At 40.0% G+C, this 15,100-nt stretch overlaps 1 protein-coding gene across 1 annotated transcript in view; it reads right to left on the reverse strand.

Annotated features, from left to right (window-relative positions):
• The window catches only part of CFAP57 (cilia and flagella associated protein 57), a gene marked incomplete at its 3' end in the record, with an annotated part of 68,916 nt that overhangs the window by 47,085 nt on the left and 6,731 nt on the right, over positions 1-15,100 (reverse strand). The window contains exons 4-8 of the mRNA XM_081307716.1: positions 13,172-13,458; positions 11,012-11,219; positions 7,884-8,036; positions 1,471-1,610; positions 555-720 (exon numbers count right to left, since the gene is read on the reverse strand). Coding sequence (XP_081163842.1) covers positions 555-720; positions 1,471-1,610; positions 7,884-8,036; positions 11,012-11,219; positions 13,172-13,458 — 954 coding nt within the window. The remainder of the gene's footprint in view (positions 1-554; positions 721-1,470; positions 1,611-7,883; positions 8,037-11,011; positions 11,220-13,171; positions 13,459-15,100) is intronic.

The raw sequence follows: 15,100 nt of genomic DNA on the forward strand, positions 1-15,100 counted from the left end.
GATCCTGATGGGCTGGGCACTGCCTCTTACTGTTGATGATGACTCTCTGAGATTACTTTTCTTTTTCACGATTTGTTAAGGCTCGATGATCACAGAGCAGACTTATCACAGGTGGGATCCTACAGTGTTTTAGGTTCAATGAAATATTTTGGCCAGATGTGGTGGCGCACACCTGTAATCTCAGCGGCTCAGGAGGCTGAGGCAGGAGAATTGTGAGTTCAAAGCTAGCCTCAGCAAAAGTGAGGCACTAAACAACTCAGTGAGACCCTTCCTCTTTAAATAAAGTACAAAATAGGGCTGGGGATATGACTCAGTGGTCGAGTGCCAGTGGGTTCAATTCCCAGTACCTCCCCGCACCCCCCAGAAAAAAGAAAAAGAAATATTTTGGTGGGCATAAGAAAACAGGGATAAACCCATATGCTCACTTTTATGAGCGTGGTGGGAGAAGCATTGGATTTTTTTAAGCTTTGGTCTCACCTCCCCAGAGTGTTAGTTCATGATTTTTCAACCCTGGATTTCCAAGAAACCAGACCTTCATCTCCAGCAGGTTTTACCTCTCTGCATCCTCTGATAGAATACTCTTTGAAAGAACGTATATCATCAATGAGTAGATTCATAAGGCGTAGTTTATCAGCAAACCCTACTACAACGAAGTGTCCAGATGGGTGAAGGCTGATTGTGTATGCTTCTTCTTGATATTCTTTAAAAAGTTCCAGAGTGCTGTGAAAAAGATCCATGATTGAATTTAAGCCAAATTCCTAAGTTCCCCAAGTCCTCCATTGATGTGACATATATTATTATCACAGTATTAAAGATATTTTATTGTTTGCAATTATTGTTTCCTCTATTTTCTAGACTTTGGTTACTTATGGCACCTAGTATGGCCATTGGGGGAAACTGGTCAAGGTGTTGCCTAGTGATGTCAAAAACACACCTCTGTTGGAATTCCAAGAACCATGAGTACTATGCAACTATTCTTTTTGTTTCTAGTAGTCCCAACAGCTGCATACCAGAACGAAGAAAACACTACAGGTGTAGTCTAGGGCGGGAAGTTCTTAGGGAAGTTGCATCAGAAATCTACAATTGCTAGGGACTTGGGGGTGACTGGGGCAGTGATGAGGAGAGAGGAGTAAAGGGTGTGGATGCTCCAAAGAGTGAACAGCAGACCCAGGGAGAACTGGGGAGACAGTAGAGTTTATGTTAGAAGGTGAGACATTGGTGTGTTATCTTTATGTCCCAAGTGTACAGCACAGTGTCTAGCATGAAAAGCATTTAATAAACTACAAGTAATTTTCTAGTCCATTCAAGAGTAAAAAACAGGTAGGTTGACTGACTTGATTTTTAAAAAGGGCTTTTCCAACTGAAAGCTTCTAAGTAATTAAATTGTAAAACTCTGTAATTAAAATTTTCACATATGTAAATTTAATAGGAATTCTGCAAACTACAGCAGCAAAGCCTTTCATTTCTTACTTTGATTCATAATTCCAGATGCAAACAGATCGATCCAGTGAACAGGTAGCAATGAGGGGTTTGCGGATGCAGGTAGATAGACCGGTGATGGATGCTGAGTGTAATGGGTACATCAGGTACTCGAAATGAGCAGGCTCCCCCTGGAAACCATACAGAATGAGATCCAGAAGGGTGGGCAAAAAATCTGGTTATGTATTTCAGCTCTAATTAGTACCGAGGAACATTAATTAGCCTATATGCACAGAAATCAGGCCACGGAAAATTATTTTAATGTTATGCATATTTTCATATGCTGCATTATTTTAAAATATTATTTTTTAATGGAAATAAACATTTTATTCTATGAGTATCCCAAATTTAATTTAACCATTCCTTTATTGTGGGGACATTTAAGTGGTTTCCAATTTTTGTTAATTAGGAAAAAACATTAGTCTAAATATCCTTACATGTAAGTTTTTGAGTATCTCTCTGCTGTTTCCTTAGGATACATTTGTAGAAATGTGGTATGGATGATTTTAAGTATCTTAGTAAGTAACACCAAGTTTCTTTCCAAAGAAACTGCACTAACTAGTACCAGCAACAAATGAGAGTAAATGAGTAAGTGATTTCAAGTTGAAATGCATCCTATTGCATTGGTCATGAAGGTGTTTCTATGTCTGTCGACCAGAGGCATTATCCCAGGGACTTCTGCATGAGGAGTGAAGCTGGGAAAGTTAATGAGGTGGACATATTTTACATCTGTCCACAAGTCAAGACAAAGGCAGAGATGGAAATTCCCTCGAATTTTGGGTTTTTTATATGCACTCACTCCTTCCTTCTCTACCATCTCAGGGAAAGAGGTGCTATGCTGGATGGTGGGGGTGGCATGAAGTACTTCTATTCATCTCCATCTGTTACCCCCCTTCCTACCCCACCCACAATATCTTGAAGATCCCTGTCTCCACTTGCACATTCCCATTAGCTTTTTTTTTAAAAAAATATTTTTTAGTTGCCAGTGGATCTTTATTTTATTTATTTATATATGGTGCTGAGAATTGAACCCAGTGCCTCACACATGCTAGGCAAGCACTCTACTGAGCCACAACCCCAGCCCCCTCCCATTAGCTTTTAAATACACTCAAATCTTTCTTGCCTTAAAAATAAAAGCAACCCTTTCCTTTCCCCCTATTCTTTGCACCTGTGCCTGCAATAGTTGTTTGACAGGTGAGATGTCAGACAAATGGGTGTACTGGTTTCCCTTAGAATTCATGACTACAAACCTGTAGGGGTCATTTAATACTGCTTGGCAATGTTTTCCAAATATGTTTATTTTCTGAATCTCCAACATGACTATTTCATACTATTTATTCTCTCTTTTCAAACTTTCTAACTTTTTCATCCATGTCCATATCTCTTCTGAGCACCTCATCTCATATTTCTTTGATATTTTTGTTTTATTTTCTATCTCAAAAGCATAATTAAAATTCATATAACATAAATTTTACTTTATGTTTATTTAATCTCCTCCTCCGCCTTTAATTTCCTATTCCTTCCTTATCATGGATGGATTTTACTGATCTTCTTGATTATAGGTATATTTTGTATTTCTATAAATGCATGGTGCTTTAGATCTCATCCTGTATTTTTACTTTTTCCTCTCAATACTATATTTTTAAGGAATCACCTATGTTGTGGCATGTATAATTTATTGCTTCTAATAATGTTTGTATTCTCTAATTTTCTTCTAGTTACTTTATTTCTCCATTACCACTAGGGATGAATACTAGGAGCATCTTAACTGTCCATTGCTACAAATACAAAGATCAACATCTTTGTACATGTTTAGCCTGTGGGTTGGAATTTCTGGTATGTATTCAGTGGCAGACTATTGGATACCAAGACACATACATTCTCTATTTAGTTTTCTACAAAGAACTATCAGATTGCTCTCTAGAATGGTTGTACCTATTTATATGCCTATCAAGGCACAACAGGATTCCCATTCCTTTTTGTCCTCAGAAGTCTCTGGTGACCGTTCTAATTTTTGATAATATAATGAAGAAAATCCTTGTAAAGAAGGATCTCAGTATTGTTTTAATTCACATTTTTCTGCTCATAGGCAACAGAAACTGTGAGAACAAGGTGTTTGATTTAATAGACAGTGGTTTCAAGGTAGCAATTATAAACATGTACCAAGAAATAAAAGAAATCACGATTTAAAAAGAAAAAAGTGATGACAATGTTTATTAAATACAGAACATCAGTAGAGGTATAAAAATAGAAATTCTGGAGTTAAAAAGTATAATAATTGAAATGAAAATTCACTAGAGGGGCTCAAGAGTGAACTGGAACTGGCAGGAGAATTAATAAACATAAATCACTAAAGATAATGCAATTTGAAGAACACAGAAAAAGAATGAAGAAAATCAAGAGAACTTCAGATAAGTGTGGGACCTCATATTAAGCACACCAACATATACATAATAATACTTCTAATAATAGAAGAGAGGAGAGAAAGAGCCAAAAAATATTTGAATACTGGCTGGAAATTCTTAGAAAAATGCAAACTGAAACCGACTCAAGAAGGACCAGATAATCTAAATAGATTCATAATAGGCAAAGAGATTGAATTAGAAATTAAAAAAAAAAAAAACTTCTCACAAAGAAAATCCCAGGCCTAATGGTTTCATTGGTGACATTTATTTAATGAAGAATCAAGGCTAATTCTTCACAAACTCTTCATAAAGTAAGTGACGCTGGAATAGTTAATTCTAGGAGGCTCTGATACTAAAAACAAAGACATCAGAAGAAAACTAGAGATCAGTATCTCTTATGAATATCAATTCAAAAATCCTCAATAAAATATTATGGTTTGAATCTAACAACATATAAAAAGGATTATATACCATGACCAAATGGATTTTATCCTAGGAATACAAGGAAGATTTAACATCTGAAAATCAATTAATATAATATACTATATTAATAGAATAAAAAACAAACTACATGGTCATCTCAATATACACTCAAAAAAAGTATTTGATAAAATCCAACATCCTTTCAGAGAAAAACACTCAACTAGGAATGGGGGCAGGGAAATTTTGTAGCCTGATATATGATATCTTCCAAAACACTTTGGATAATATCCCACTTAATGGTGAAAAATAGGATACTTTCATCTTAAAATCAGGAACAAGACAAGGGTATCTGTATTCATAACATCTATATAACAGGGTTCTAGAGGTTCTAGCCATAGCAATTAGTTAAGAAAAATAAATAAAAGGCATTCGAATTGGAAAAGAAGAATAAAAATTCTCTATTGCAAATGACATGATCTTGTGTATGGAAAATTCTTAGGAATCCAGTAAAAAACTATTGAAACAAATAAATGAGTTTGATAAGGTTGCAGGATATGTATCAGTATGCAAAAATTAATTGTATTTTTATATTCTTGGAACTAATAGTTAAAAAACACAGCACAACTCTTATTTACAATAGCATAAAAAATATTAGCTGGGCATGGTTGTACATGTCTGTAATCCCAGCTACTTGGGAGGATTAGGTGGAGGACCTTTGAGCCCATGAATTCAAGATCAGTCTGTGCAATGTAGTGAGAAACCCCCATCTAAAAATATATTTAGAAATAAATTTAACTAAAGAAGTGCAGAAGTTACATTCTGAAAGTTATAGAACATTATCAAAATAAATTAAAGATCTAAACAAATGGGTGGAAAAATCCCATGTTAGTGGATTGGTGGGCCTAATATTGGTAAGATAGCAATAAGTGCATTAGGGCTGGGGATGTAGCTCCATGGCAGAGCACTTGCCTAGCATGCATGAGGTCCTGAGCTCAGTCCCCACTATCCCCACCCCCCTACAAACATATAAATGTAATAAGTCCCAAATTGCTCTACAAATTAAATGCTAATCCTATAAGGATCCTAGATCACTTCTTTGTAGAAATTAGCAAACTGATTCTAGAATTTATGTGGCATTGCATGGGACTTGGAATACCTATAACAATCTTGAAAAGAGAACAAAGTTAGAAAACTCATGCTTTCTGATTCCAACACTTACTAATAGGCAACAATAATCAAGACAGTCTGAAGCATGGCAAAAAGTAACACAGTATGGTACAGGCAGAAAGACAGATAATTAATGGAACAGAGAACAGATAACCTAGAAATAATCTGTGTATCAACTGATTTTTAACAAGGTAACTAAAACCATTCAATGGAGAAAGAATAATTTTTCAAAAAGTGGTGCTGGAACAATTGGACCCCTACTCTATGCCTCTTACATAAATGAACTCAAAATGGATCAGAGACTAAATGAAGAGCTAATACTGTAATACTCTTAAAAGAAATATAGGGGTAAATCTTTATGACCTCAGCTATGACAAAGAATTCTTGAATATAATATCAAAAGGACAATCAACAAAATAAAAAATAAATTCAGCCAGGCAGGGTAGCTCATGCTTGTAATCCCAGCAACTTAGGAGGCTGAGGCAGGAAGATTTTAAGTTTGAGGCGAGCCTTACAACTTAGCAAGACCCTGTCTCAAAAAGGGCTGGGGATACAGCTCAGTGGTAGAGCACCTCTGGGTTCAATCCCCAGAATGAGTGAATGAATGAATGAATGAACAGACTTCATCAAAACTGAAAACTTTCATGCATCAAAGAACACTCAAGAAAGTAAAAGGATAACATACAGAATGGGAGAAAATACCTTCAATTTACACAACTGATAAGAGACTTGTATGTATAATATATAAAGAACTCTCACAACTCAATAAATAAAGGACAAAAGAATTTAAAAAGTGGGCAAAAGATCTGAATAGACATTTTTCAAAGAAGACATACAAATGGCAAAAAGCACATGAAAAGATGTTTACTATCATAGTGATCAGGAAAATGCCAACCAAAACCATGATGAGACTCCACATATTGTGGGATGGCTATAACCAAAAAGCCAGATAATAACAAGTGTTGACAAGGATAAAGAGAAATCAGAACCCTCATATGCTGCTTATGGGTATATAAAATGGTGTAGCATTTTATATACCCATAAGAAAAACATTCTAGAGCAGCTCCTCAAATGGTTATACACAGAGTTACCATGCCACACAATTCTATTCTTAGGAAGAGAAATGAAACCATATACCCACACAAAAACTAGTTCAGGCATGTTCACAACTGTAGTATTCATAAATATCCAAAAGATGGAGAAACCTTAATATGCAAAACTGATGCATAAACAAAACATGGTATATTCATACCATGGAATACTATATTTAGCTATAAAAAGGAATGAAGTAGTGATACATGCTACAATGTGGATGAACCTTCAAAGCACTATGCTTGGGCTGGGGATGTAGCTGGGGATGTAGCATGCATGCGGCCCGGGTTCGATCCTCAGCACCACATACAAAGATGTTGTGTCTGCTGATAACTAAAAAATAAATATTGAAAATTCTCTCCCTCTCTCTTTAAAAAATACAAAATAAAAAAATAAAAGCACTATGCTAAATCAAAGAAGCCAGTCATAAAAGTCCACATATTGTATGATTCCCTTTATATGAAATGTCTGGAATAGGCAAATCTATAAAGACATGAAGTAGATTAGTGGTTGCTTAGGGTTGGGGAGGGTAGGGTAGGAGGATGGAGGGATAATAGCTAAAGAGTGAGGACTTTTATTTGGAGGTGGTGAATATGTTCTAAAATGAACTCTGGCATTGCTGTACAACTCTGTAAATACTCTAAAATCTGTTGTATGATATACATTGAATAGGAAAACTCTATAATGAATTAATTCAATAAAGCTCTTACTAAAATCCATTACTTAGAAAGGTATGTTAAAAATCTCCTACCACAATTGTAGGTGGTCTGTTTTCCTTGTTGTTTTGTCAACTTTCACTTTATATATTTTGAATCCATGGTGCTAGGTGCATACAGATTTAAAATTATGATAACTTATTAAGTGAACTTTTTATAAGTACAATGTGAGCTTCATCTTTAATGGTACTTTTAATGGTAATGTCTGCAGTGTATTTATACTAGCTTTCTTTGTCATTCTAAAATGAAGCAAAAATACAACAAAAACATTTTTATATAAATACTCTTGTGCCCATAAACAAGTATAGCAAATTAATTCCTTGAAGAGCAATTGCTGGTAAAAGGTAGATAGGTAGGATTTACATGTGACAATGCCAATGTGTCCTCTGAAGAGGATACAGCAACAATCACAATGCCACCCTGTGTAGCAGATGCTTCTAAGCTGACATCTTAAGGTTAGTGTTTCTTTTACTCAGTTATGAAGACGGGGTGGGGTGAATGATCCAGTCTCAACTTGTCAAGAATTTGTCCACACGGTGGCCAGTTCCTCCACCACCGCAGGCCCATCTGGAAGGAGGGAGGCCTTGCTGGGAAGACTCACTTTGCTGATCTCTGTCAGGGACATGGTGATGCTGTAGATTTGGTTCTTACTGGTGCTGGCAACCAGGGTTTCCTCCGAGGGACTGAAGCACATGCACAGAATGTCCTGTTTGTCAGACTGACTTGGGTCGTTGCTCTGTGGGTCCACAGGAATCTGCTCAAGACACAAGATGGCTGTTAGTAATGGCCCCACACGTCAGCATGTCCTCAGGCCTGGAGATCTCTCTCAGATCCGTTGAGCTTACAGACCCCCAGACCAGGATGCTTCCCAGGCTCCTCTTCAGGTGTGGAGAAGGCAGGGCCTCAGCACCTCTGCTTCTGTGGGGCTTCAACCCTGCTCTCCATTCACCTTTAAGTGACGAGTGGCTGAGTAACAAAAAGCACTATGAAAATTGTCAATCCATACATCTCCACTGGAGATTCCCCTTTCAGTACGCATTTATCTAAACCTCACTCCTGCCCACCTGTCGGAAGTCCAGGGCATGTGCTACCTGGCACCAGGCATAACAGTGTGCATTTCAGGGCAGCAGAGGGCTGTGGCAGCCCTTCCACCACGTGTGGTAGTGACAGGGCAGAGAAAAAAGAAGGGTCACACAGTTTCTGCCAATAGTCTCTGACAGGGTCTACAGTTCTCAGCTAGACAATAAAATCAGATTTCCTTTCCCTGGATGTTCATCTTCTTCTATTGGCAATCAAACTTATTGAAGGGCTGGTTTACACACCTATTTTTTATTTTTATTTATTCCCTTTCGTTATGTATGGCAGTGTGTCAGCTTAGAACCAACTTCCTTAACAAGACTCCTAAAGTGCAAGAAGTAAAATTAAAAAAAAATCAATAAATGGGATGGTATCAAGCAACAAAGCTCCTGCACGGCTATTTCTGTTTCCTTACCACAAACTCAATTTTTAATTTCTTAGCATTTGGCTTCCACTGCATCATTCTATCCTCAGGAAGATCAGAAATCTCCTTATCAGAAATCTCCCTGCTCAGTCCTCATTATCTTGGCTTTTCCTGATCTGTGGAGCTGAGGGCGGGACCCACCTCCCTAGGGGACAGGACACTGGGCTCTCATGCTTAGGCCCTTCTGCTTGGAGTGCCATCTTTCCATGCAGTCCAATCCTTCTTCATGCAGTCAATTCCCTTGCTTTGGCAGGTTAGAGCTGGCTCTAGGAAACCTTCCCTGGCCCGCCTTGGCTGGGTGGGCACTGATATTCCCTAATGTGCCCACAGTCTCTGGGAGTTCCTTCTTGTCACATTTATCACACTGTGAAAAGTACAACGGGTGCCCTGTACTGGAGACCTTGTCCCACCTCTGCATCCCAGTGCTCACAGCAATGCCTGGCATGTAGTGGGTGTTCAACAAATGGATGGTAGCAGCTTTCTTGTTCTCCTCCAGAGACGGAGGGTTCCTGCCCCTCTGGCTTCCCGTCCTCTTTTTTTTTTTTTTTTTTTTTAAGAGAGAGTGAGAGAGGAGAGAGAGAGGAGAGATAAAGAGAGAGAATTTTTTTTAATATTTATTTTTTAGTTCTCGGCGGACACAACATCTTTGTTTGTATGTGGTGCTGAGGATCGAACCCGGGCCGCACGCATGCCAGGCGAGTGCCCTACCGCTTGAGCCACATCCCCAGCCCGCTTCCCGCCCTCTTCCTGGCTTATCTTCTTCACTGAGTTGACCCCCATCTGACACCCTGATTGCATTTGTTTCTTTGCCTGTCCTTTGAGGTCTAACATCATGCTCCTCATGTGATGGCTTCTCACTGTATTTCCAGCCCCAGCCACAGAGCCTGGCACATGGTAAATACTCCAGTATTCATTAAATAAATAAATCAAGAAACATACGAGTGGGTTGCTTTATAGGCAAAGTAAGCTCACACCACTCCTGCCTTCTCCCTCTCAGCCCACACCCTCTCCTCACTCTGACCCCCGATTTTCCTCTTTGGCACAAAACCCCAAGCATCCATCTTCAAAGCCTGGCATCATTTCTGAGGGCTCCTTGCCTCTCTGACCTCCCACCTCCATTCACACTTAACCTTCAGAAAGGTGCTCTCTTTCCCCCCTTCCCTGGTACCTACTACCATCGTCCTAGACCTCACTACCTTTTGACTACCATAACAAACACCTCTCAACGGATTCCTAATCAGAGCTAAACAACTACCACTATTCTTGGAGCACCATACACCAAGCACTGCACACACTGATTTTCAGAGACTGTCATTTCATTCTTTCAACAACCATCCTTCTTGGTGTAAGTGTGCTACTTTTCTCAATAAAGAAACATGGATATTGGTAGATCCAGCAACTCATCTCGAGTCAGTCAGTAAATGGCAGATCTAAGTCAGAATTCATTCTTTGTATTTTTAGCAGCTTTCAATCCAATGCCTCTAGACTCACCCCCACTATGTATTACGGGCAGATCAGTGTTTTAATAAGCATGACCTTTCCCACTAGACAGCCTTACAGGGTGCTGCTGAGTTATGCAATTCACACCCCCAGGCTGGCGTTGGAGATCTTTGACCAACCTCAGCTCTCCTCTTACCCTTTCCAGTGCCTTCAATCCCTCTTGGCTGTGGAACAGGTCTTCCCCACATCCCCTGCTTGTCCCAGGATGCCTCTGCTAAAGCTGTCCTCTTCATCTGGAGTACCTTGTTTGTTTCTTCCTGTCAAATTCTATCCATCTCCTAAGACTCTGCCTCAAAGATTACCATTAAACACCAAGGAGCCTTCTAGATTCTTCCCCAACTCAATATATAATATCTCTCTTTACAATACCTTGTATCATTTATTCCACAAACATTGCTGGCTGCTTATTATGTGGCAAGTAATATGTTTGGTCTTAAACATTAAAACTGATCTAATAATTACTATGAGAACACTAAGGTTCCAAGAAGAAATGTAATTTACTCTACAGTTCTTTCCCAGGATTCAAAACTAGACCTTCCTGTTCCTAAACCCCAATTTTGTCGGCTTTATCCTGAAACCTCCCTCAAGACAGATACCATCTCAAGTCACCATTTCTGTTCAGCCCTCCAAACCCATCCCTCTCCATCAAGTGCCCTGTCAGAGCTCTGCTCTTGGAAAACAAATGCCAATAGGACCCTGGTTTGCTTCTTCCTTCCTCTCTTCCTTACCCGGATTTCCCTGCTCTCTCGGTAAAAGTCCTTTTCTTCTATCTTTTCAAACAGCAGAACTCTTCCGGGTCCAGCAGAGCAGGCAAACCCTTTTGAATAGGCAGCAATGGCGAACACCCGGGGCATGACCAGTTGGTTGTGGCTACTGGTCGTCACGATCTGTTCAAAGGAAGGGACTGGGGAACTGACTGGTGGAAATTCGACCAGGCTGGAAAAGGAAAACAGCACATAAAGGGGTCAGACAATCCCACGAGATGAATTCTGCCCAGAAGAAGAAAGAGGGCTGTCCTTGGATGTGGTAGAAGCCACTCAATGATCTCCTTTCCTATTGCCAAACTGCTGTCCTTTGGCCTGGGAATGCCACAAACTCCAAAGACAGAAGACTGGAAAGCTACACATTTATTTGGTAGTTTCACAACCCTCATGGTCATGATAATGATATGATGATTCCCATTTTGTTTAGATAAAAGTGTCTCAGAAGGGTTGACTTTTCTAAGGTCACACAACTGTTGCTGAGATTGGATCCAGGTTTCCATTTTTATTCACTTATTAATCCATTTGTATAATACATATTTATATTTGCTTATAAATATTTATCTGAAGTTATACTGTGTTAATGGCTTTGTGAAATGATGCTAAGAAGGACTGACACAGTCCCTGCTCTCAGAAGCTTACAGTCAAGAGGGATATATACCAAGGACTGTTAGGGGCAGCTGAGTACAATGACAGAGGAGCTCATCAGCAGATAACAAGGGCTTTCTGAGGACAGGCACAGAGGAGGTGCACCTATCTGAGGGGAGCAGAGGTGGAGAACTCTTAGCTGAGACCTGCAGCACAAACAGGAGCAAGTCAGGTGTGTGCATGTCTGGGGTATGGGGTGAAGTGGGGGATGGAGGGAATTGCATATGGCCTAGTCCACAAGCAAGGGAGAGCCTTGGGCATGTGAAGTAGATCCAGGCATGATGCTCCATGTCAGAAAGGGTAAGAATGTCAGGGATGTGTGGGATGAACAATGTGGTCTGGGCTTTGTGCTAGGAGTCCGGACCCACTGAAAGACTGTACATACAGCACACTGGAGAGGGCACAGGGACTTATTAGGAGACTTCCACATAATCATAACAAAAAGGAGCTATCACTGTCATGGGAAGATGTTGAAAATGGGTGGACTGAAAGTCACTGAGGAAGAAGAATCCACAGGATGCCCTGTGGTTGAGGGCCTGGGCTTTGGGGTTGGTCAGATCTCAGTCTGAATCCTGATCCTGCCACTTACAGTATGGTGATCTTGGGTGTCATTTAACAACTTTAAGCCTATTTCCTGGTCTATAAAATGGCCATGATAATCGTATATACCACACAGGTAGGACTCAAATGGGAATATACAGAATGTGATTAAAACAGTGTCTGACACATTCAATGACACTTTCCAGTATGTATGAGATATGATTATTCTTGGTTATAAGAGAGGTACTCCTTCCTGAACTCCTCTTTGCCCATATTCCTCTTTCAGATTTAGGGACAACATTCCCTAGCACTTCTGTTATCTGTCACCTCCCACTGAATTTTGAGCCCCTAGAGGACCTGCATCCTCAGTACCTAAAAAGATGCCTTGCACATTGCAAGCGCCTAGTGGGCATGTATATAATAGTTCAGTAAACCAGGCAGCCAGCCAATAGAACAAATATTTTTGAAAAAACTATAATTTTGAAGACTAGTTATGATAAGGTGTGTATAGAATTATAGAATACTTTCTTTATCTCCCCTTTATTTTGTGGTATTGGGGGTTGAACCCAGAGGCTTTCTATCACTGAGTCATACATACCCCCAAGCCTTTAAAAAATTTTGTTTTGAGACAGGGTCTTGCTAAGTTGCTGAGGCTGGCCTCAAACTTGGGATCCTCCTGTCTCAGCCTCCTGAGTCCCTTATAGGCTTGTGCCATTTCACCTAGCTTAAAATGTGTATAAAAGAAGTTAGGTATCATAATAAAAAAATTGTATCTAGAAATGGTTATAATTGGCAGATTCGTGCTTGAATATAGGAAGAAGGAAAATGAACATAGTTTTTAAGGTAGAGGGGTTATGAGTGGATTTTGAAGAATGCCCTCTCTGATTAATGTTCTCAGTACAGTGAGCATGCGGGTATCAGTCCATGGGGCACTGTTACCTCTCTGACTCGTGGATAACCTCCAGGTTCTTTGAGCTATCGGTGGGCTCCTTGACCATTATGTTGGTTTCCCAGCGCTGGTCTCCAGATTCAAAGAGAAAAAGCTTTCCTGTATCAGTGCCAACAATGACCTTGTCTTCAGCCACCCAGGCATGGGCCAGATAGTTTTGGGTTTCTCCTCTCTGAAAATTGGTTTGCTTTAGGGTTCCCTCAGCAAAACGCAGAAGCTTAAACATTCCATTTCCAGTGACACAAACCTGAGTGTTATCCTGGGGATTAATGCTCACCTGCAAAAAGTAAGAGAATAAAAGCAAAAGATATATAAAAACTAACCTTAATGGAATTATTTCCAACTTTTTAAATTAATACTCATTTCAGGTAGTTCAGAGACTCCCTTAGTATAAGGAAGTCAAGGAATTTTATACCATGTTTGATGAGGGCACACATGTGTATCCATGTAGATGTAGGGCCCATGAGTTCCACAAAGAAAATCTACAAAGGTGAAATGCAGAAAGAGCATGTTCCAACAATAATCAAACTCTGTGCCAACAAAATGGAATGAAGCTCAGTGTGAAGAGCGGTGACAGTGATTGGGAGACCAGTGCCTGAGATTGGGATCCCTGATAACTTCATGGCTGTGGCATGCTTGGTGCCTGGGAAAGTTTCTGTGCAAAGGTGCAGGATGCTGGGTTGCTGTGGTAATGCCCTCCATGGGGAGTCTCTATGCTAGAGCTTATCAGCTTCAACCTTGCTCTAAGGCCCACAAGCTCCTGGGAATAGAGGAATTCTCTTGCTAAGACAACCACAATGTTTTACCAGCTCTGCTGCTCCTGAACCTGCCGCATAATAGTAACTTTAAACAATGGATTTTCTTGAGAGCTACACAATGCTCCTATAATTGCAGAATGTAACTGAGGAATAAGCTGCATAATGTTGCTAACTCTATAACTTTCATGAATACAAAGAATAATACTTGCATAGTCTTTAATCTAATTAATGATGTGTGTGTGTATGTATATATATGTATATATATATATTAAAGATTGCTGGCGTAATTCTTTAGACCTGCTTCTCCATCAGAGAGTAATGCTCTACCCAATCCCAGGTGTCAATTTCATAATCTGAGTTTGTGAGTCTTTTTTCTTCCAATCTCCCATCACCCCTCACTGGAACCTGCTATTTTGGCTGTGCTGGTCACGGCAGCTCAGCTAGAAATGGAGAAATGAGGGCTGGTCAGGTGTGTGCACATGTCTAGGGGCATGGGGTGGAGTGGGGGGATGGAGGGAATTGCCTTGTCCATGGAGGAAAGAAATCACCTATCAGGAGAATCTGCATGGTCTCCCACCAACTGAGTTTCCTTCCCTAGAGGCTCTATCCTAACATACTCTAATGGGCAGGCAACCTGCTCTCCTCACTAGGCATGGAGCAAATTGCAGGGCTGTGTGTGGCTTCTTCATCTCTGTATTCCCAGCTGGGTTCATAGTGGGTATCCAATAAATGTTCAGTGGATCTACTTGAGAGGGGATGCTCTCTGCACGGAGCAGGGATGCCTCCTCAGGCCTCACTATGGCCTGCCTTTGGTTTGATTCTAAGATCACCAAGCAAACTTCTGATTACTAATTTCGTCTCTAACCTTCTCTGTATTAGGAATGAAATACACTGGATAAATGATGTGAGTTTTCTGGTTGTGATGTCAATCTCCTGTGAGATGAATAATTTAGGCTTGAGATGCTAATTGATTAGCTAGTATCTCTGGACATAAACAGAACTGAGATCTTGTAAAACTGAGTATAAGATCCTAGACTTGGGCTGGGGATGTGGCTCAAGCGGTAGCGCGCTCGCCTGGCATGCGTGCAGCCTGGGTTCAATCCTCAGCACCACATACCAAAAAGATGTTGTGTCTGCCGAAAACTAAAAAATAAATACTAA

The sequence above is a fragment of the Spermophilus citellus genome, assembly GCF_964194105.1.
Source record: "Spermophilus citellus genome assembly, chromosome: 9".
NCBI classification, from domain to species: Eukaryota; Metazoa; Chordata; class Mammalia; order Rodentia; family Sciuridae; genus Spermophilus; species Spermophilus citellus.